Here is a 24,499-nt window from a genome sequence, read left to right as displayed (position 1 = left end):
CCGATGTGTTGAATTGAGAGGGCAGGATGAGACATACATGGTCAATTTGTCAGTTTGTTTTGGAAAAAGCCTATTTTCTTTACTTAGATCACTGCTTTGGACATAATATGCACTCAATAAAATCAGTTTGAAAAAAGATATTTAGTACTTATAAGTATCTTGTACTCCCAATAAGATTGAGGATTCCTTTGGGAGAGGGTGAGGAAGGAAGAACAAATTTTAATCTGAAACTGATGTTTTGGGGGCATTAGGAAAAAAAAGGGTATCTAGATTGCCTTCCTATCCCAGGACTCCAGATGGGACTCTTCTAACTCTACGCAGACTTCCTTCCCTAAAGAATAAAGTCTATGGTGTCCTCCAGAGACTGTTCTTTTTTTTTTTTTTTTTTAAATGTCTTGGGCAGGATATCCTTGTGTTTCAACCTCTCCTTCTAAGGTTTGACACCATTCCTTCTTGTCTTTTTCCTCACAGGTTACTGTAGTCCATGTATGGGTGCAAGATTCTACAGTTGTAATTGCACCTCCTCTTAGATCCTCCTCGTGCCATCAACTTCCTTCTATTCCATATGAAATGGAAGGGCCTGGTCTTGAGCCACGTTATTTAATTGCCCTCCAATTATAGTTGCATTGTGTAGACCCTTTAAAAGACAAAGTATATAAATGGATGGAACCGGAGTTGGCATTTTAACAGAAGGAGCTTTAGGGATTTAGATTGGATAGAAGAAAAGAATGTAAGTGGAACAATATAAAGTGTTTTGGGGAGACCAATTAGGAGCCTATTACAATAGTCCCATAGAGAGATGATCGGGGGATTGAAATAAGATGGTAGATACATGAGTGGAGAGGAGTGAACACGTAGGAGCACTATTGCAGACATAGAAGTGATGACAAGTGACCGGATATATGGGATGAGTGAGAATGAGGAGTTGAAGATGACAGGGAGGATTAGGACTTGAGTGACTGGAAGGAGAAAACAGAAAAATTTAGAATAGGGGTAGATTTTGGGGGAAGATAATGAGTACTGTTTTGGACATCCTGAGTTTGAGATGCCTAGAGACATATCCAATAGGCCGTTAGTGGTGTTGGACTGGAGCTTGGGCAAAAAGGGTTTGGGAGTCATCTGCATAGAGATGATGATTAAACAAACTCATAGAACCTGAGAACTCCCTAACTGCGGCTGTCAAGTGAGAGGAATAAAGGACCTGGGCCAGAGCCTTGGGCATACCCATAGATAGGAGAGTATATGATTCAGCAAAGGAAACAGAGTATTAGAGAGTACCAGGAGAAGGCAGCATCAGAAAACCCACATGATCAACACCATCAGATGCTTCAATGAGGCCAAGAACGATGAAGATTGAGAAATAGTCATTAGATGTGGCAGTGAGAATAAAATTGGTAACTTTGCAAAGAGCAGTAGAAGAAATGACACTGGCTTTAAACAAGAAATATTTAGGTTTGTGTCTTGGCTTTCTACTTACTACCAAAGTGACCTTGGGTGAGTCACTTCCTTTGATCCTGATTGCTTTACGTGCCAAGTGAATGAACTGGATTAAACATCTCTAAACCCTACAATTCTTTCTCATAGGGTTTGTGGGTTTGTATTCCTCAATGTCTAGCACCCCCCTGGTGGTGTATTAGTTCAGACACAGAGTAGAGTAGGAGGTGGTGGTAAGCAGGCAATTGAATATGGATGTCCAAACTAGCCTTCAGCAACACACTGAATTGCTTTACCTCTCTGGGCCTCAGCATCCTCCTCTATAAAATGAGAGGCTTGGATTAGGTAGGTGGTTCCTAAGGTCTTTCTAGTGCTAATCTGTGACTCATGTGCACACATTCCACTAAATTCTTTTGTGGAAACCTAAAGGATTTTCAGTTCCCAAACTCTCTCAAATCTTGAAAAATCAAATATTTCTTATGTTATGGGAAAGGGTGGGTTTTTTTCTTAGCTTCTGGAAAGAAAGGTTAATTACTTTTAAAAAAAATAATTTGTTAATGCTTCACCTACCTTACTCTCTAAATAACCCTCCTTTGTAACAAAGGAGTACAGTTAAGCAAAAACAAAACAAAACAAAAAAATGCACGTGGCCATGTAACACACACCACCTGAGACATAGACAGGCATGCAGCAAAGTCATTTCTCCAAAATCATTAGTCACTGTTCTGATGAAAGTTCTTAAGCCTTGCAGTGTTTTTTGTTTCATTGTCGTCATCATATAAATTCTTGTGGTTTTGCTTATTCCATTCTGCATCATTTCATGAGGGCCCTCCCAAATTTCTCTAAAATCTTCATATCCACTTTATGCCATAATAATTTATTACTCCATGTACCACAATTTGCTCGGAACTTCCTCAGTCAATAGGTACTTACTTTACTTGCAATTTTTTTCTACTACAAAGTGCTCGAATTAAATTTTTTTTTTTTTAAGACATATGGTATCTCTTTCTCTTTGGCATCCTTGGGGATATGTGCCTAGTAGTGGTATTGCTGGGTCAGAAAGAATGTATGTGACTTTCAGAGGTTTGGGTTTTAGGGGGTTTGTTGGTGGGTAGGGAGAGACTTGTCTTGTGATTTCATTGGTATGGGGAACTCCAGGTGAGGTGCTCCCTGTTCCAGGGCAGATCTTAGAGAGGTCCCTGGCTTTTCCAACATAATTCCAAATGATTTTCCAGAATGGTTAGGCCTCCTCCCATGTTCCTCCGACAGTGCATTTGTGTGCCTGTCTTCCCACTGTGCCTCTCAAACGTATAGTTTTCCTTTTTTGTTGCTGTTGTCTAGATCTGAGGTGAAAACAATTTTAATTTGTATTTCTCTCATTAGTAATCATTTGTAGCATTCTTTCATATGATTAAGCTTTGTTTCTTTTGAAGACTGCCTTTTGATAGCCTTTGATCACTTCAGCTATTGGAAGCCAACAATTTATGCCATAAGTTTTAAGAAAAGCACTGAAGCAAATCCTGGAAGTGAGCTAGTAAGCTAGCTCAAAATTTCCTGAGAGATAGAATGAATTTAATCTCCTTAACATGAAGCCTGAAATTCTAGGAATGGGAGCCTATGTCATCATTTGAGTTCTGCCATATCTTTATCCTTAAGGTTGTTCCTGTGGATGCTTTGGAGGGAAATTTCACAACTTCTTTCCCCTTGCTATACCCCTCCTCCAAATCTGACCTTTCTTAGCTTTGAAAATGAGCATTTCTCAGAGAAGACTGGCATATACCTAGTCACTAACTTTCTGCTGAGAAGCAGAAAGGAGAGAATCTGAGAAGGAACACAGAATAAAAGTGCCTACATACATTAGCTAGGCAGCAATTTTTCCCCCTTATTGACCATGGGAACTAAGAATGCAACCCCAATTAAAAATATATGTATATTTTGCTCACTCTAGACTTATGAAAGCAGAATCGCTGAATTCTACCAACTACTATGGCTGCCAACAACTGGTTTTAAAGCTTTAGTTAATCATCTTTGGGTGTGGGTTAAATAGTACAAAATGCTTCTAGCCCAAGCAGCATGATTTGATTGTGAGCTTCTTGAGGACAGGGACTACTTTTTGCCTTTCTTTGTATCTCCAGCACTTGGCACGGTACCTGGTACTCAGTAGGCATTTGATAAGTGCTTATTGACTGACTGAATATACTTTGGGGACAAGTAGTACAAAAGGTCCCCTCATACTTCTGGGAAGGCTGTTGGGGGGAGTAGGTGGGGGGAAGAAGAATAATGGTGGGAAAGAACTGACTTGGAATGGGGCCACCAACATGTGATCTGGTTAGCTGTTCTCAGGTGCTTCTAAACTGCTAAAGGACTGCAAATGCTTTCATCACCCTCTCCATTTCAAAACCCTGGTTACTCTGCCCCAGTTATGGCTCTAATTGGTTCTGATTATAAATCTGGTTAGGAAACTGGCCAATTTTGAAATCTAAAAGGACTTCATTAATGCCTCTCTCAAGCATATTCATTTATCCTGTATCTTTGCATGATATAATGGAAAGGGTGCTGAATCAAAGGACTTTGGTTCATATTTTAGGTCTCCTATTTTATGACCATGGTGACTTTGGACAAGTAACTTAACTTCTTTTGACCTCAATATCCTCATATTTAAAATGGAGGGAGGAAATTGGTTGGGATCTCTAAGGTTTCTTTCTCTTCCAAAAGCTATTATCTGTGACCAAATATGCCACAAGGCCAAGGAACTACATTTCCTCTTAAATGTTGGTCAGTATTTGGGTATACTTGACATACATTCTCTTCCCTTACATTTTTGCATGGTAGCAGAGAAAGTTGGAATGCTAATTTTGTTGGAATGCTAATTAAAGGAGGACCTAGATAACTTAGTCATTAGCATAGTTGACAGAATTGAAAACATGAAAAGAACCTACCTCGACTACGAACCTCCTATGTGCCAGATTGCCTAGATGGTACAGTGCATAGAGCTCTGGGACTGGCAATCAGGAAGAGCTGAGTTCAAATCCAGCCTCAGACACCAGTTGTGTGACCCTAGGCAGGTCACTTAACCTTGTCTCCCTCAGTGTCTTCACCTGTAAAATGTAGATGATGATAACCCCTACCTAGCAGGCTTGTTGTGAGGATCAAATAAGATCATATGTGTAAAGTGCTTGCCACAGTGCCTGGCACAAGTTGTTTAATCACATGTGACTCTCACTGATCCCATTTTGGAGTTTTCTTGGCAAAGATACTGGAACAATTTGCCATTTCCTTCTCCAGCTCATTTTACAAATGAGGAAACTGAGGCCAACAGGGTTAAGTGACTTGCCTAGAATCACACAGCTAATAAGTATCTGAAGCCAGGTTTGAACTCATGAAAATGAGTCTTCTGATTCGAAGCCTAGTGCTCTATCCACTGAGTTACCTAGCTGCCTGATACATGGCAGGTGCTTAATAAGTTTTTCTTCCTTTCTTATTTAAATGTGATATTTTTGTTTTGAATATTCTGAAAGATTCCATCAATCCATTGAAAGTTAGAAGCCTAATAAAAGCAGCTTGCCTTGTAGAGATGTTTCTGGTTAACTTTTTACAGCTAACAGATCCAGGCAAAGAAAAGCACTGACACAGTAAACCATTTAATTGGGATCAAAATGAATAATAAACCAATAGAAAGAACTCTCAGCTACATTCTCAAATAAGGACAGTTTCAGTTCTCTTTTTCACCAGAGTAGTTTTGGACACAGCCTCCTCCATAACTCACAGCTTTGACAGAGAAAGAATGGGCAAAATCTAAGAAGCCTCAGTTGTACCCCTGGATGGGTCCCAGCTTGTCTTTCAGACTCTAGTTGTGGCACCTTGTTGTAATTGGTATCTTTCTGTTTTTCTATGGCCAAGACTGTCTTGTCTCCTGTAATTCCACAAACATTCATTAAGCACTTACCATATGGAATACCATATGCTAAGGTTACAAAGACAAACTATTATAGTATCTACTTTCTAACTTACATGCTTTTTAAACGTTATTTATTTTTAGTTTTCAACATTCATTTTATAAGATTTCAATTTCTAAATTCTCCCCCCTCCATCTCCTTAGCCCTTCCTGAGATGGCAAGCAATCTGATATAGGCTATGCATGTACAATCATATTAAACAAATTTCCACATTAGTCATGTTGTGAAAAAAGAATCAAAACAAAAGGGAAAAACTACAAAGGAGGGGGAGAGAAAATGGTATACTTCCATCTGAATTCACACTCCATAGTTCTTTCTCTGGACGTGGATAGCATTTTCCATCATGAGTCTTTTGGAATTGTCTTAGTCTTAGTTCTCAGCAGTACAATGATCTATCAAAGTCAGTCATTGCACAATGTTGCTGTTATTGCGTATAATGTTCTCCTGGCTCTGCTCACTTCACTCAGCATCAGTTCATGTAAGTCTTTCCAGGTTTTTCTGAAATCCGCCTACGCATCCTTTCTTATGGAACAATAGTATTCTGTTACATCCATATACTACAACTTGTTCAGCCATTTCCCAGTTGATGGGCATCCCCTCAATTTCCAATTCTTGGCCACCACAAAAAGAGCTGCTATAAATATTTTTGTACATGTAGGTCCTTTTCCTTTTTTATGATCTCTTTTTTTTTAATTAAGATTTTTTATTTTTAGTTTACAACACTCAGTTCTACATGATTTTGAGTTCCAGATTTTCTTCCCCCCCACTCCCCAAGATGGCATGGAATCCGATATATCTTCTACATATAACTTCACACTAACCTTATTTACACAATAGTCAAGTTGTAAAGAAGAATTATGATCAATGGAATGAATCATGAGAAAGGAGAAACAAAAACAAACAAAAAAAAAAACAGGAAAAAAAAAGTAGAGCAAATAGTCTGCCTCAGTCTGCATTCAGACTCCAGAGTTATTTCTTTGGATGTAGATAGCTCTCTCCATCATGAGTCCTTTGGAGTTGTCTTTGCACCTTGTATTGCTGAGAAGAGCAAAGTCTATCGGGGTTAGTCATCACAGAATTCATATATCTGTGGTTGTGTACAATGTTCTCCTGGTTCTGCTCCGCTCACTCAGCATCATATCATGTAGGTCTTTCCAGGTTATTATGAGGTCTGTATGTTCCCCATTTCTTATAGCATAGTAGTATTCCGTTACATTCATGTACCACAACTTGTTTAGCCATTCCCCAATTGAGGGGCATCCCCTTGATTTCTAGTTCTTTGCTATTACAAAAAGAGCTGCTATAGATATTTTTGTACATATGGGTCCCTTTTCCCCCTTGTGTGATCTCTTTGGGATACAGAGCTAGTAGTGGTGTTGCTGGATCAAAAGGTATGCACAATTTTATAGCCCTTTGGGCATATCAAACTTATATTCAACATATACAGAGATAAGTTTAGGCAAGGTAATTTGTGGAAAGAGAAAGCACTGACAATTGGCAAGTTCAGGGACAGGTTCTTTGAGAACACACCTGAGTTAAGCCTTGAAGGATAAGAGTTCTAAGAGGTGGAATTAGGAAGGCATCTACTCTAGGCATGGGGGCTGTAGGATGGTGTCAGCCTCAGCAAAATGCACTGAGGTGAGAGATGGAATGCTGTGTTTAGGGATTGGATAGACATTTGCTTCTGTGAAAGAGTGAGTAAATAAGGGTCATGTGAATAATGTTGGAAAGGAAGTTTCAAGTCATATTTTCAATGGCTTCACATACTAGGATGAATTGCTTACATTGATCCATGGGGCAACAGGGAGCCACTGACTATTTTATTTTAACACAGGTGATATGATTATATTTGTGCCTTAGAAAGATATTTTTGGCAGATATGTAGAGGATGGATTGCAGAGGGAAGAAACTAGAAGCAGGGAGACCAATTAATAAAGCTATTTATCATAGTCAAGACCAGCGACAATGAGGAGTCAGACCAGGGTAGTGATTATGGGAATATAAATAGGGGGCAGGTAACAGATGAGATGGAGGCAGAAGACATAAGTGTTGGCCACTGATTGAATACAAAGAGCAAGGGGAAATGAAGAGGAAAGGATTCTTCCAAGGTTAATAAGTCCGGGTGACTATGAAGATGGAAGCGTCTTCAACAGAAGTAAACAAGTTTGCAAGTGGGCAGGTTTAAGATGGAAAAAGTTCCATTTAGGAGAGGCTGATTAGGAGAGGCAACTCAGGACTGCACACTTAGCTTCATCAATAATAGCACCAGCCTGGGGCTTTGGCATCCAATCTATTTCCAAATTGGGAGAAAGAAAAAACCCCAACCACATGAATGGTGCCAAGGAACAAGAAGAGATTGTCCTGGTCAGATATACCACTGCTATTGGGAGTAAAAACATCTGGGGATACTAGAAGGAAGCAGGGGGAAGCTTCCAGATGTACTACAGAGGAAGGAAGAAATCAAAGAGTTACACAGTAAGTAGCGTAGTTAGTCAGGTCCTCTGATTTCAAATCTAGTGCTTTTTTTAATATACCTCATTCCTTTGCTATTTTGGGTGCTACCTCTGAAGTTGGAAAGTACACCTGAGAAATGAAAAGTGGGGGGAGGGGAGGCTGGTTCTAATATTCCTTTGTCTTTTAGAGTGTTTTCTTAAAGGCAGGAGTGGTTTTAAGGAATCATGCACTTTTATTAGTATCATTTTGGATTTGATTATCTTGAGAAACTCAAATTTGGAGGTAGTAATGCCCTAGAAATCTTAGGAAATTAAGAAACTGGAAGCCGGAGTGTTTAAGCAAGTTAGGAGACATGCTAAGTACCTCTACAAACTCTTACTGCCTTTTTGCTGAGTCTCAGATTATTAATCATGGTGGATGATAAAAGCAAGTAAGGCCTCAGAATGGCTTTTCTATACAGATTTCTCTCAACTCAAACAATGAATTAGGCACAACTTTAAAGGAACACATTGTATCTTTCCACACTTAAAGCTACTCAAAATTATCTTCATTTTATTTGCCAATTTGGCAATGGCTCCTAATACTCAAAGATACTTTTAGAAGGGGACTTAAGAAACATTTGAAACATGAGTATCTTTTGTATAATGTTAGTAACTCCTACTCACTGTTAAATTTCTAATTCTTAGCCACCACAAGAAGAGCTGCTATAAATATTTTTTGTACAAATAGGTCTTTTCCCTTTTTATTTTTTGATGCCTTTGTGATATAGACCTGACAGTGGTATGGCTGGATCAAAGGATATGCAAGTTTTTATAACCCATTGGGCAGTTCCAAATTGCTCTCCAGAATGGTTGGATCAGTCTACAACTTCACCAATAGTGCATTAGTGTTCCAGTTTTCCCACATTCCCTCCAACATCCAACATTTTCCTTTTTTTGTCATATTAGCCAATCTAATAGGTGTGAGTTGGTACCTCAGAGTTGTTTAAATTCACATTTGTCTAATCAATAGCTATTTAGATCATTTTTTCATATGACTATAAATAGCTTTGATTTCTTTGTCTGAAAACTGTCTTTTCATATCCTCCAACCATTTATGAATAAGGGAATGACTTATATTTTTATAAGTTTGACTCAGTTCTCTATGTATTTGAGAAATGAGGCCTTTATCAGAGTTAACTTGCTGCAAGATTTTCTTCTCCAGTTTTCTCCTTTCCTTATAATTTTGGTTGCATTGGTTTTGTCTGTACAAAAACTTTTTAGTTTCATATAATCAAAATTATCTATTTTACATTTTATAATGCTCTCTGTATTTTTTTGCTACTAAATTCTTCCCTTATTTATAAATCTGACAGATAAACTATTCCATGCTCTCTTAATTTGCTTATGTGTAAATCATACACCCTGGTTGACTTTCAGATGCTTCTGAAATTCTTCCTTATGACAACCCTTCAAATATTTGAATACAGATATTATCCCCACCCCTACAATCTTCTCTTTGACTTAAATATTTAGTTCTTTCAACTAATTATCACCTGGCATGATCTCAAGGCATTTCACTATCGTAGGTGCTCTCCCCTGAACAGCCTCAAACTTAATCAATGTCTTTCTCAAAATGTAATTCCCCGAAGCTGAACAGAATGTTCACTATGGTCTCACCAGGTCAGAGTACAATAGGCCCATGGCCACCATGCTCATCAAATTGTAAGATTTAGAGCTTTGGGGGATCTTGGAGAGGAACCCTCTCATAATGAAGCTCAGCCTTGAATTAGCTTCTTCTTGGCCAACATTGGCCAAGTGCAGACTTATTTGGGGATTGTAGCTGTTTTTCAGATAAACTGCTAGTTACCCGACATCTCCTATCTTATATTTTTGAGGATGGCTCAGCAATCATCTTTCTTAGTCACCAATCATTTAGTCCATCTGGGTTTGGTGACTTACCTTATTAAGTAAGCATAAGAAGATAACTTCAACTCCATTTAGCCATTGTGTTCTGTTCTCTCTAATTTAAACATCATTCTCCTTTGGCATTGTAGAATGGATGCTAATTATGGGTTGACCAGGTCTGCCTTCTCTGCCAGGATTCATCTTAGCTACCCCAAGCCAATGGTCCTTTCTCATCTTTGATTTCTCTTCCTGACCCCAATGTAACTTAAACACACACGCACGCGCACGCACACGCACGCGCACACACACACACACACACGCACAGCTCTTTTTGTTATCCCTAGTTTTGTATCCCTAGTTTTCATCGGCTCCTTTGAACTTTGAGGACGTCTGACAATATTTTTATAAGACTGTAATAAGCCTTTCTATTTATCTTCCATTTTCTGCCTGCTTCTGTCTTCTGTTGTTGCTATTGAGTCATTTCAGTTGTGTCCTACTTTTCATGACCCTATCTAGGGTTTTCTTAGCAAAGATAGTGGAGTGGTTTGCCATTTCCTTCTCCAGCTCATTTTTCAGGTGAAAGGTTAAATGATTTGCCCAGGGTCACACAGCTAGTAAGTGCCTGAGGCCAGATTTGAACTCATGAAGGTGAGTCTTCCTGACTCCAGGCCTAGTGTTTTATCCACTGCCCTAGTGCCTATCTTAAAAATCTCAGTTGCTTGGCTTGCTGTACACCCACATCTTTTGATAGCTCCTCCTGCTCCTCCCTATTGGAATTGTATTCTCTGTTTCTTCAGAATTTCTTTTTTGAGAGATTCCCACCTTCCTGCGCTGATTTGCCCTATAGAATTTTAGGCCATGGGATCTTACCTGTTTTCTTTTCTCTGCCTTATTGAAATCTCTACCCAAATCTAGGATGCTTGTCAGACTGTGCCTGGATTTCCTCTACTCTTCTATGACAAATTCAGGGATGGTAGTCATTTGCCCTTGAGGCTTGTACCATCTTTCACTCCAGCACATCCACCTTGCTTGTTGGTGAGAGACAGATCCAGAATCAGAATGTCCCTTCATTGGTTCCTCCATCAAAATGAAATGATCACTAAAGCAAGTTAAGAAATGCTTATCTAGTCAGCTTTTGACAGACAAAGAGGCCTAACAGATATCTGGATAACTGAAATCCCTTAAGTGGATCCCATAAGTAAAATCCCATAAAGTGGATCAGAGTCAGGAACACTTGAGTTTAAATCCTTCCTCAGACACTTAAATAGTTTTGTGATCCCAGGCAAGTTATTCTTTTTTTTTTTTTAAACCTCTGTCTGTCTGTCTGGACATCTAGGTGGTTCAATGGAGAGAGTGCTGGTCCTGGAGTCAGGGAGACCAAAGTTCAAATCTGTCCTCAGACACTTACTGGCTGTGTGATCCTGGGCAAGTCACTTAACCCTGTTTGCCTCGGTTTCCTGATCTTTAAAAGGAGCTGGAGAAGGAAATGGCAAACTACTCCAGCATCTTTGCCAAGAAAACCCCAAATGGGGTTATGAAGAGTCCAATGTGACTGAAAAAGGACTAAACAGCAATCCTGCCTCGCCTTCTTCATCCATAAAATGGAGTTAATAATAGTGCCCCCTCCTCTCCTCCCCCAGAGTTGCTGTGAGAGTTGAGTGAAATAATCTATATAAAGTGCTTTGCAAACTCTAGTACTAACTGCACACATACTAGCTGTTATGTTTGCCTCCGTGCTAGGCTGTGATCTGTTCCCCAAATGTCTTTTCAGATCCACTTTTATAAAACATTTTCATGGAAGCTCTTAATGTGCACCTGAATCATTTAATAGAATCTAGCTCAGTGGTTTCCCAGGCAGGAAGTTTTCATTTCCTTCTCTGTGCCTGGCACGGTCACTTCTGGCATTTGTTTTCAGCCAGCCCTCACTGAGGAAAAAAAGATCCTTCAAATCTAACATTGGCTATCATCTGGATCCTGCCAGGGGAGGTCGATTATTTAGTCTCTATGACCGAGCCTCAGGATATGGAGACTTCTTTAGCAAGGAGCAAGGGTGAGTGTGCCATACCGGAGCACATGGATGCAACCCCTGGAGGATTGTGTATGGGAGAATAACCAGGCCCAGAAGTGAGTGGGATGAAATTAGAAATAGTCAAAAGGGCAGCCAGGTCTGGTTGCAGAGACTGGGAGTCAGGGTGGGGAAAAGACCTGAGTAAGCAGCCTTTTGACATTTCGGTGGAATCAACTTTCATAAGCATCAAGCATCACTCCTATGAGAAAAAACACCTCCTACCTAAGGGTGTGATGAAGTTTGATTAAGTATTCCTATGTGGGAATTGACATAGAAGCTCTGGGAACCTTTAGCTCAGCAGTTTTATTTTACAGTTAAAATATGATACCACATAGAAAGGATTTCCTCCCTAAACACTCCCATCCCCACCCCATCTTTACTATACAATCAAGGCTCGTAAGTATTTTTGTTCATTTTCAAGTCAGCTTCGTTGGTGAATCTCTGCCAGACTATTCCCCTATCTGCAAGATGTGAAAACTGGATATTTAGAACGTAGTGTGCTCCAACTTAGGTGAAATATAATTTGAAGCAGGCCATTTGAACATAGCTTTAAAGGGTTTGCTTCAGTGTTTTTATGTTCAACTTTTTTCCTTAGGGCACAGTTATTGTGGTACGGTGGAAGGGGCATAGATTATGGAATCAAAGGACGTGAGTTCAGATCTTGGCTCTGAGACTTATTACCTGTGTGACCTTGGGAAAGACCCTTTAGCCTCTCTGGGCCTTAGTTTCCATATCTATAAAATGAGGAGTTTGGACGAGATGGCTTTGGAGCTTCTTTCCAGCTATAGATCTGTGATTTTATAATCCTATGGATTAAATTATTCTCATCTTTAATTCCTACTATATTAATTTGGAACTTATAGTATAAACTTTGACTCTCTTTAGGGAAGGGTGGCTAGAAAGTATAAATTCTGATTTAAACATGGTGGATAATGATTCCTCTACTTCCTCTTATCCTAAGGGATAAGGTGATGGTACATATAGTGCTTAGGTTTCTCTTGTTCAACAACAACAAATCTTTTCTCAGTCTCACTCCTTCTAAGCCCTGTGGCATCCAAATTGGGAGAAATTGAGCACATCTTTTTCCAACCTGATTTGACTTGTTTTGATTTTGTGGATCTTGTAAGCAATTTCCCAGGACTACAGAAGAGTTGCATATGTGCACTGATTGGTAGAAGGGAGTGCCCCAATACAGGACAAAAACAAAAACCAGGAGTGATTTAAATGATTCCTTCTTGACAAAGCCTAAAAACTTTGTTACTTTCATTGGCTAATTTTGATTCTTGTTGCTTTCTCATCTTCTTCCCTCTCCCAAAAAATGCTGAAAAATGCTATTTCCCTAATCTTTGATTATAGATTATATATAGATTATAGATTAAATTATGACCCAGATGTGTGTGTTTCAAAATATATGCATATTTGGCAGTTTTTAAATAATTTGGGTCTTGAAAATTATTATGGCATTGAACACTTGCCTACTAGAATCAAAAGGCCTTCCAAAAGAGGAATATAGTCTAGACAGCTAACAAAAGTTCACACTAAAAGTAGATACTGACAGGAAAGGAATAAAAAGGTGGTGTGTGTGTGTGTGTGTGTGTGTGTGTGTGTGTGTGTGTGTGTGTGTGTGTGTGTAGGAAAAACAAAAGTAGCCCATTTCCTATCCAAAAAATTCACTTCTATGAAGTTTCCTCTGGAGGAAAATTCTGCTGAACATTTCAAATGTTGTTACTTTTACTTTGTTCTTAGTCAATATGAAACCCAATCTTGCTTCTCCCCATTAAGTTAAAAATTGCTTAGAGACCTTCTATCTATTTTTTCTTTTTTTCTCTTGTGGTACATGATACAATATTTCACAAATGATATTTAGCAAATATCCTGGATGGGCAGAATTTTTGTACTAGTGGTAATAGAACCACAAAACGTCAGAGCTGGAAGAAACTTTCGAGATTATCTACTCCAACCTCCTCATTTTACAGGGGAGAAAACTGAGGCTCAGAAATTAAGTGCCTTGGACAAATAAGTAGAAAAGCCAGGATTCAAACCCAGGTTCTTGGACCCCCAAACTACTCCCACTGTACCATCTTTTGATGAGACAAGAAGTCAGAGAAGGCACATAGAAGTCCAGCCAGAGTAGGGAAGTTTCCTTCTCCTGCTCTTGAGTAGTCTCTTAAAAAAAAAAAAAAAAGGTTTCAGGCTGGGTTTTTAACCACTTCAACCTCTACCAGGTGTCTATCTCCTGGGGCAGTGGCCATGATTATGAAAACAGGACTTCTGTTTTTAAAGCTTTCCCCTTTTCTCAAAGACCAGGTGGGGAAGAAAGCTCTCTTCTGTCATGCTTTAGCTTTCTCTTAGGTAGATGCTCAGCTGACTGCCTAGCTTAATTTAGGAAGATTTCTGCTGAAGGACAATAAGTGGAGTTTACATTTCAAAGATCTGTTGTAGATTTAAGATGCTCTTGTCACCAGGAATATTATGGCTCTAGAACATTTCGCTGAAGAAGAAGCTAGAATCTGCTTTGCTCTTAAAGGGCTTCCTATGGAAGACCTCCATTTTTTGGGAAGATGTGAGTAAACAATCTTGCAATGAGTGAGGAAGGCAATGCAAAGAAGGATTCTGCGGAGTAAAGCTGATTGGGGTTCTGGCAGATGGTTTATTGATAACTTTGCTTTTGTTCTGGTTAATCACGAATTCTTTACAAAGAACAACTTGTACAGCAAACGTTTCCTTCTTTGGTTTCTGTCCTGTTAAATGTCATACTTCTCTTGGCGTGTATGGTTAGGGTGGCAGAGAGGGGCTGGGGGAAGCATACGTTAAAAAAAATACTCTTAAAAACCCCCTACAAACTTAATTTCATGACATTTGCATTGTAGGCTGGAAAGGGAAGTATGTGCACAAACGTGTGCATTGCCTCCTGGACATCAAGAATCAATCACTCTCAAATACCTCTTCTTCTTTCCAACCTGAAAGAGTCTAGCCAATTAAACAAAGCCTGACACTCCCTAATTCTTGAACACCTTTCATAAGCATAGATCCAGGAAGCAGCAGGAGGAAGGTTAAAGGATTTGTTGGTGGTGGTTTAATTTTTTAATGACACTTCTTTCCTCATTCTGGGCAGTTCAAAACCGGACCTGTCCAACTCCTTCACAGAATTGCAAAATTGGAAGGCACCTCAGAGGTTATCTACTTCAACCTCAATGGAAAACATGAGACTCTTCTCTAACATTGACTGATTAATGGGTATCTAGCTTCTGTTTAAAGACCTGAGAACTTGCTAATCTGTGGCTTTGTTCATTCCATTTGAGAGCAGGTCAACTTAAGGTTTTCCTTCTATCAATCTGAAATCTTTCCTTTTCCCTTTCCTCTCCAGACCCATCAAAGGCAGGAAAGACAAAAATGACTGACATTTTGTCTGGCCAAAGTTTATAAAGTGCTTTGTGTTTGTGTGTTTCTTTGATTCTCACAGTAACCCTGTGAGGTAAGTACTGCAGGAATTATACCCATCTTATAAGTAAGGAAACTGAAATTCAAAGATGTTGAAAGGACTTGCCTGGGAGCCAAGGTAGGTGACTGTGATGAGATTTGACCCCTGTTCTTTTCTGAATTGGAATCCAGTACTCTCTTTATTAAGTTTTGCTGCCTTCTAATACAATAAAATTACTTGGAAGCCCCATAAAGTGAATTTTTGTAATGGACATTTCCTAATGTTAGTGCAAATTGGTCAAATCAGGTTCTTGACTGGGTTACTCCAGCTTTCTGAAATCTGTCCACTGACCTTCTTGGGGCTGTAAATTGAGACTGTATTGAAATTATCAACCCAAGATGTATAAACATGAGCAACTATTGGACTGTAACTCTTCTGAATTTGCCTCTCTTTGAATCCTAGGCATCCAGTTGACTCATTAACCATTTTGCGTGTCTTAAATATTTATAAGCAATTAGTTTGTTGCTCCATCTGTGTGGCTTGAGTCATTTAAGTGGAATGGAAAGTCTGTTGTTCATTGGAAATATTTTTGTGTGGTTGTTAAGCTAAACTAAGTTCTGTGCTTGTGTGTCATGGGTATCACTGGAAATTTAATAAGGATGTATTATTACATCGCTGTACACATTTTTTTTAAAGAGGAAAATTGCTTTGGTTAGACCCTGCATCGAAACTGGTATTTAAGTATATACAATATATTGACACTAGATTGAGAGTGAAAATTATGCTATTGAAATCTTGTGCTGATTTAAAACAAGATCTAATTAACTGGCTCCTGAGATTTATTAATAGAGTTAAGAGTGATTTGACTTTTTGCTTCACCCCTGATATTTGGGAGTTAATGAAAAAGGCTAAGTGTTCATGGATCCTCTTATGTCCTATTCGTCTAGAAAGGCAACTTGGCATAATGTTTATAGAGTGCAAGACTTGCAATGCAAAAGACACGGGCCCACAGTTAAGGTATTCTGCCCCTGGCTGATTTATCAGTGAGTGGTGCATTGCAAACAGGCCTACAGCCTGAACAGCCAGGCATTAGCTGAAGCATTATTGGCAGACACATCATCACTGAAGTTTAATTCTACCACCGTGTTATAGGGAGAGAGCTTCCGTACTAAGTCATTTGAAAACAGTTTAAGTGGAGAACCTCACTATAAATCCAGACATGTCTTTAAATGGCTTTTTATCATACCAGCTTTCCATCTTTAGTACACACCCTGTTTTCTCTGCCCCATCGTGCTTCTGTCCCACCTCTTGCAAATAACACCCAAAGCCTGTCCACTGTAGTGGAATGAAGTATTTTTAATTTAACAAGTCATTTTTGGGCACCTGTTATGTGTCAGCCACCACCGTGGGGGATAGGAAGTCTAGTCCCTGTCAAGTTTGCTCATCAGAATATCAAAAGTACCCTAACTACTGTGATTCAAAGTAGAAGGTAAAAATACACAGTGGGACAAAGCTCAGAAAAAAGAGGGGAATTACTTCTGGCCAGGAGATAGCAGGAAAGGTTTTGTGGAGGTGGCATTTGAGCAGGTCTTGAAAGATGAGAATTCTAGAGTTGGGTAAGTGGGGCTGAAAAAGGTGAGGCAGATAGAACAGCATGAGCAAAGGCAGAAGTGGCCAAGTATGCAGGGTGTTTTCAAGAAACAACAATTAGTTCAGTTTAATTGATAATGGGGAGGGGAGTCTTTACATAATGGGAGAAATTTGAAAAGGTGGGGTGGGGCCAAATCGTAGAAGACCGTGAATGCCTGCTTGATCTTCATTTACTTGGTAATGGGAGGCCACTGAAGTTTTTTTTTTTGTTTTGTTTTTTAAATAAAAGGGTGATGGGATGAGAAGCTTCGGAAGATTTAGTTTTTCAGTAGTGTGCATTGTCTAATGAAATAGGGAGAGACCAGAGGCTTGGTTGAGTTGGATACTCAAAAGTTTTCTTGGAAAGGGATGAAATCAATCAGTAGGAAAAGATCAGATGACTTAAATTTTCTTCTCTTTAAGAAGGTTTGCCTCCTAGGAGCTCCTACTCACCTCCGTGTGTCTGTGTGTGTCTGTGTGTGTCTGTGTGTGTCTGTGTGTGTCTGTGTGTGTCTGTGTGTGTCTGTGTGTGTCTGTGTGTGTCTGTGTGTGTCTGTGTGTGTCTGTGTGTGTCTGTGTGTGTCAGAGAGAGACAGAGAGATTCAACATAGTAACTTTAGGGGTGGGTATGGGTCTAGTGGAACATGTTGGACTATAAATTCTTATTTTCAGCTAAAGCTGCTTTTGGGGGTGGGGATCTCAAACAGAAGAGGCCAACACCAGACATCATAGCCCTCGGCATATGCTAAATGCAAGACAGCATCTGCACAAGAAACACAAATGCTTGCTAGTAGGTCCTGGCAGGCTTCAACAGGAAAGTACCGGCTAATGAAGCATTAACAAGAGCATGTCAGGTACTTAGCAGCTCTGGTCTTTTCTGGGCCAGACTTGGCCTCCTTTCAGTTTGGTGTAGGCTTTTTGGCTTTGTTTTGGTTGTACCGTTTGTTAGAGGATGTCGACGTAAACCTGGAACAGTCATGGAGCTCCCAGGAACTGTCAGATGTTCTGCTTAGGGGCTAATCCTGAAAGGGGAGGCTTATTCCGTAGCTCCCAGAGACTTCCGAGCTGCCCTGCAGGAGACAGACCCTCCAGATCTCACCCAACCTGAAGAATAGTTGTGAGTTAGAACTGGGACCTCCTGGGTCTGACTTGACATTGTCATCTGTTCCCACTTCTGAACTTAACCTTGTGTTTTTTGAAACTTTTTTTGTTTCCTCGTTGGAGAGAATAAAATTAAATAGTAGATGCTGAGCTTCTTCAGTGTAAAAAGCATGTCTTCTGGTTAACAAATAACTTGTTGGATGGATGAAGGTTAGATCCTCAGAGAGAATAAAGGTCAAAGCATTTATTTTATAGATAAGGAAATTTGTAGCCCAAGCTAGGTGATGCCACAGTGGATAGTCACCAGGCTTGGAGTTAGGAAGACCTGAGTTCTAAACAAAGTTCACTTTTGTTTGCCTCAGTTTCCTCATCGGTACAATGGAGATGATGATAATAGCATCTACTTCCCAGGGTTGTTGTGAAGATCAAGTGAGGTAATCATTGTAAAGTGTTTAGCACAGTGCTTGGCACACAGCAAGCACTACAGAAATGTTAGTAGTTGTTAATATTATTGTTAGCGTACGGCTTGCTTGCTAATAGCGGGGCATTCTTTGTGTATCTCACAGTGCAATTCACTTAATTTGAATTCAGTAAATACTTGGGATTGAATGAGTAGGTGAGTCCTTGGGTTTTCAAGGTAGTATCAGAGAGCCGACTTAACCGACTAGCTGTCAGTAAGAGGATTCATGTGGCAGATGCTTTGGCCCAGTCAGGATAGATTTGGAATGGCCATTCGCAGTGTATGCAGTATACAGAGATCTGGGTGTCTAGTCACCCAGTTTAGTGCTCTCAGGCATATTCTGTCCTTCCTTTCCTCTTTGGTTTGTAGTAGGATCACGTGACCCTGGGCGGGGCCCTTAATTTTGCTTACCTCAGTTTCTTCATCTGGAAAATGAGCTGGAGAAGGAAAAGGCAAACCATTCCTGGATCTTTTGCCAAGAAAACCTCAAAGGACTCACAAAGAGGCAGAAACGACCGAAACACCTGTACAACAAAACGAAAGGATCAAAGGACTTCTACCGTTGGAAGGGTTCCTAAATCCTGTTCTTCACCTGGAATTTTAGGGTACTGGGAGGAAGGATGCAGGGATCATAGACCTATGCCCTGAAGGGTGCTGAGGTCACATAATCCTACCCCTTCATTTTATGGAGGAGGAAATTGAGGCCAAGTGAGGTTAAGTGATTCGCCAAAGCCACACAGCTAGTAAGAGCCACAGGCAGCATTTGGGTCCAGATCTTCTGAAACCAAAGTCAACCCACTTTTCTCTGTACCAAGCTGACTAGCTGTTGTAGCCCTCTTCCTGCTTCTCTATCTAGAGAGGGAATTTATGACAAGGTGGCTGGCCTCCTTTGGGTCTGACTGTTTGGTGCATATGTTCTGGCTTGTCTTTGGAGATCTCTGAGGCATTCATAAAGGATTCCTTTTGTAGATAGGTTGGTTCTCACCCTTATTTCAATTTGGGAGTCAATGTTTAGCACCAATTCTCTCTGTCTATGTTCATTGAAAATTAGAGAATTTGGGGTACTCTGACCTATCTTTTCTGTTTCCATTAACTGGTCATGATCATATAACAAAAGGTAATATTTACATAGCACCTTAAGGTTTGCAAAATGTTATGCACATATTGTCTCATTTGATCCTTAAAATAATGCTCAGGTAACAGACCATTATGATGCCTGCTTAACAGATGAGGAAACTGAGACTGAGAGGTTATGATTTGCCTGGGGTTATGCAGTTAATAAGTTTCTGAGGCAGAATTGGAACTCGGGTTCTTCTAGACTCCAAGCCCAGCACTCAATCCTCTGTCACCTTCCACATGAGGGGCCTTGTGGGGCCTCTCCTTCTCCAAAGTTACTTGTCTTCTATTTACTTAGAAATATGAATTATGTCTCCCTTGTTAGACTAGAAACTCCATGAAGGCAGGAACGGTTTTGCTTTTGTATTTTGATTTTCAGTTCTGGGTACATGGTGGGCATAAGTGTTTGTTGATTGTGTAGTTTTGAATTCCTTTATTAAATAAATGTTTTCTAGGTTAAAGCAAATAAATTTAGTGTATATGTTGCTTTCTATTTGTAAACTTTCCCCCATCTTCCACCTTACCTTCTTGTTCTAATGTACTCAGGGGCACCCTAGTGCCCAGATATAAAGGTGACTCACCCTCAGTGGCCGCTGTATACCCAGGGAGGAAAGCCTGTGCTTGGCAGGGTCTGGTCCAGGGCTTTCCAGGACTGATTGGTGTTGGAAATACCAGCCATATTCCTACCAAATGAGCCTGACTTGTAGAGACATTAGAGTAAGAGATCTAATTTTAGTAATACCCCCAGAGAACTAGAGCAGTGTTTAGCTGTGGTAGTTTTTTTTTTTTTTTTTAATGCACTACTATATATAGAAGAAAAAGGAAGTGAGAAAAGAGGCCCCTGGCCTTCAGATTTCTAAGGAGGAGGATGAGGGCTTTCTGAAGAAAACACAGTCTCCACATACACGTATAGAAAGACCAACCACCCTGAGATCCTAGATTTAGAGCTGGAAGAGAATCCAGCCCCTTTATTTTACAGAAGAGGCACCATGTAATCTGAAGGGTGAAGTAATTCACCCAAGGTCACAAAAGACAAACAGAATTAGAAACCTGGTCCTCTGACTTCAGATTTTGAGCTCTTTTGTTTTAAAAAAAAAAAAAGAATTTAAATTGTATTTTCTTCTGAACTTAATAACAAAACATGTATACACAAATGAGCATTTCCATATAGAGGATTGTACATGAAACTGAATCTCTATTGCATACAGCTTGCTTGTCCTTTAAAAATATAGAAGAGAGCCAATGTATAACTTTCAAAGCTGTTCTACTTCTCTCTTTCCCCATGTTCTTTCCAAGGCATTCTGAGCAGGAACAGATTAACAAAATGTTATGTTTACCTTCATAAAACTCAGAACTTGAAAGAGTATGCATGATTTTGTTTTCTGTCATGTGTTTAGTCTTTAACTCTGTTAAAGTCTTTGTGGGCAGGGATGAATTTATATTTTATTTGTGCCCCTGTTATCCCTAGACTGTGAATGTGTGCCAGGTATAGAATAAGGTACTTATTAAATGTGGTTATTGTGTTACTTTATCATTTTACAAAAAGACTCATCTGCCTATTTTTTTAAAAGTACTTCTTCCTTGCTCCCGTCTCTGCAGGCATCTCGGATGATGATATTATCAACATTACCCTCCCTACCGGTGTCCCCATACTCCTGGAACTAGACGAGAACCTCCATGCTATTGGCCCTCATCAGTTTCTTGGTGACCAAGAAGCCATCCAAGCAGCTATCAAGAAGGTGGATGATCAAGGAAAAGTGAAGAAAGCAGGAAAATAAACTTCTGGCTCTGGGCCGTCTACTGACTGTGTATAGAAGTTATGGCAACGTTACGTAGTGTGTTGTGGATACTAATCTGTATTCTTTTTGTGTATGAAGTTGAATGAAACCAAAATTTAGCATTGAGTGGGCAGGCTCTAGGGTGCTGTGTATGTACATTGGGGGTCCTAAACTCTTTTAGCCCAGATGTGTGTTCATATCTGGTTTTAGACCTAATAGTACAGATTTGGTCTGCCCATCAGATCCCATTTGATGATCCCAATGCAAACTGGCTAATGGGTGAGGCCTTGAGCATTAACAAAGACCTAGCATAGGGTAGTAGTGGGTGTGATTTCTAAGTGAGGTTAAGAGGTTCTGATACAATATTTTATGGGAACTTTGTGCCCCTATCCATTTACTTGTGGCATAATTCACTTTCCGATACACTAAGCTCTGTCTGAGATTGCACTATGGGGTATTAGATAATGCATTGCACCTAAGAATTATTTATTTTAGATTCTATTCCCCTTCTCCATAAAGCAATAGGTGCTCTGATTTATTTAAGACCAGTGGCTCAGTGACAAGGAAAAGCCTTTTTTTTTTTTCCCCTCATAAAACTATGCCCTCTAGTTTTAGCGTTCAGTCCAAAAGTTTCCTTTGTTTGGTATTTGGTAAAGTTCCCTCTGGCCACTGGAGTCTTCAGAGCATAAATAACTAGAATATTTCATGCTCTGATTATTTTCCCCTCCCTTCCCTGGATTCTTGGGATCTAGAAGATTGGGATAAAAATGTTTGTCATCAGAATAGCTTAGGTTGAAAAATCACATAGCATATGGGCTTCCCCCCTCTAGCCTAACACCCCAAGTGTAACGCTCAACTAAAAGCAGTTGTTGGTGCCTTTTTGTGATCTACTCCTTTAGGCTCAACACCCTTCCTGTAACACTGGCATTGAAATGGGCTTAGTTCAGTGTCTGGGCGCTACTGATTTTTCTTTATAACAAGCTAAATTTTAAAGGCTGTGGAGGCAATATGGTGAATATGTTTGCAGTCAAGAGAAAAATATAAGTTGTGTCTCAATTATGTAACACCAGCAGAAGCTAAGAGAGCTAACTATTGCAGTACGTAGCCCAGTACAAGGGGCGGGTAGGGGTGGGGTGGGGTGGGGGAGAGGTTCCTTTCCTTCTTCTGTTTCTTCTTCCCCCTCCTTATCCATGCTTGTAGGGCCTCAGACATAATATTACTCTCAGCCAGTTTTCTGAATTTTATACACTAAGGCAGTGATTTAGTTACTGAGTACTTTTTGAAAGTTATTTTTTAATAGTGAGTTCACTATTGACCCTCTGAAGTTGACCTTTGAAATCCAAAGATACAGCAGTAGTTGTTTCCAGAACAGGTAATTTACTCAATGAGGAGAGGCATCAGCCTTTTCATAAGATGTGAACCTTCTGTGTGGGACTTTTGAGGATAAGCATTATCTTAGGACTAGGTTACATCTGTAGACATTCTGGAGATCTACCAGTTTAAATCACTTTGTAAGCTCTCAAAGAGGCAATATTCCATTACAAGAAATCTATGCATAGATTTGGTGACGATTTCGTAAGTAGCAGGGGCAGCTAGGTGGGGCAGTGCTAGAGCACTGATCCTGAAGTCAGGAGGACCTGAATTCAAATAAGGCTTAGACACTTACTAGCTCTGTGACCCTGGGCAAGTCACTTAATCCCAATTGCCTCAAAAAAAAAAAAAGAAAAATATTTAATAAGTCACAGCAGCCTTGACAGAAATCTATGTATTTACTCAATGATAGCTTTGTGGTGATTTTTTTTTAAAAGAGTAATTTTCCAGAAGCATGAGGTTGAGCATTCTGACAAACTAGGATTGTGTGCTTTCTATATCTTTGGAGGCCTGGCTTTTAGCTGTAGAAAAGGGAGATTCTCTCTCCTCTTTGAGAGGCTGGTGTTTTATGTAAACATTGAGTTTGCCAAGGGTCCTCAGCAGGATTAACACCCATTCCTTTGCTTCTAGGGGACCTGTAAGGGGAATTTCCTATAGGTGACTGAGCTCACACTCTAACTTTTTTGTATGTGTGTGTGCAAAATACATACCTATAAACTTTCAATATTAGGTCTGACCACTTATTACAGGAGTTCAATCAGAATACTGGGGGAAGTTTTTTTCCCCCCGTGTTTTATCTTCCATGTCTTTCTTTGGGTCTTAAAAACTTCTTCATTTAGCTTGAGCATAGGAGGTGGCTTTGGAGCCTTTAAGTTATCCACGTAGGTTCCTAACTGAAACATGAACCCTGTGAATGATGGGAGGGGAGCCCATATGAATCCCTCCCTTAAAAAACCCAAAAAACAAAAACCTTTTTTTCCTTACAGGAAGAGAAACTTTTGTAGAACAAGGAATCTGTCCCATTTTCAAAGGAATAGTTTTCAGCCTCTACTCTGTTTTGCCTTACCAAAGGGTCACGCCAATTTTGGGGAAATCAACATAAAAAAATCTACTTATTGGGCAATGTGAACTTAGTTATATAAAAAAGGTTTGTACAACTGTGCAGGAATCAGCCAAATTAGAAAGAGCAAAATCCTTTATTTAGATCCCATTGCTAAACTTGAGGCTTCAAGAAATTAAGAATTTTTCCTTGTCCCTCAATCTTTTCTAGTTGTGTCTCTCTCTAGCCCCTTTAATGTCTTTGATAGTTTGGCAGAGGGAGCTGCCAGAGAAATGAGTAGGTTGATTGCTTAGGGTTGGGGAGGTGGGGGGAGGATGGGGAAGCATCTTGATATGCAGTAGACTCACTAGCCTCAACAGCATTTTGAATACCTTGCTATACTTATAAGGATTTATTCTAACCATTCTTTTAAAACATGTGGGTGAGAAATGAAAGATTTTTTGAGGATAGAAGTGGAATGATCATTTTCCCCCCTTCCTTCCCTCCACCTCTACTCTAGAAGCTTCCTCAGTTTACTCTAGAGTGGCCGATAAAGTACCTTAGTTGTTCATGTGAGATATGAGAGTAGGGGCAGTTGTGTTCAGTGTTGTTTGATAATGTTACTTTTGCCTATCATTAAAAGCAAATTCATTTTCTCCCGTTGTCTTAAAGGTGTGTGTGATTTGGCCGTTACCAACTTCCTTTCTTCCTCATTTGGTACACAACTGTCCCATGGGCCCATTCCTCTCATCTGGCATCACTGTGGTTGCCTCCACCAACAATGCT

The 24,499-nt window shown here is 39.8% G+C and overlaps 1 protein-coding gene across 1 annotated transcript in view; it reads left to right on the top strand.

The window, feature by feature from the left end:
• The window catches only part of BPGM (bisphosphoglycerate mutase), a 45,936-nt gene extending 21,567 nt beyond the window's left edge, over positions 1-24,369 (top strand). Inside the window, exon 3 of the mRNA XM_036761288.1 lies at positions 21,125-24,369. Coding sequence (XP_036617183.1) covers positions 21,125-21,303 — 179 coding nt within the window. The 3' untranslated portion in view covers positions 21,304-24,369. The remainder of the gene's footprint in view (positions 1-21,124) is intronic.
• The last annotated feature ends 130 nt before the right edge of the window (positions 24,370-24,499 follow it).

Source organism: Trichosurus vulpecula, chromosome 5, assembly GCF_011100635.1.
Source record: "Trichosurus vulpecula isolate mTriVul1 chromosome 5, mTriVul1.pri, whole genome shotgun sequence".
In the NCBI taxonomy this organism is placed as follows: Eukaryota; Metazoa; Chordata; class Mammalia; order Diprotodontia; family Phalangeridae; genus Trichosurus; species Trichosurus vulpecula.
This window is presented reverse-complemented; position numbering and strand designations above follow the sequence as displayed.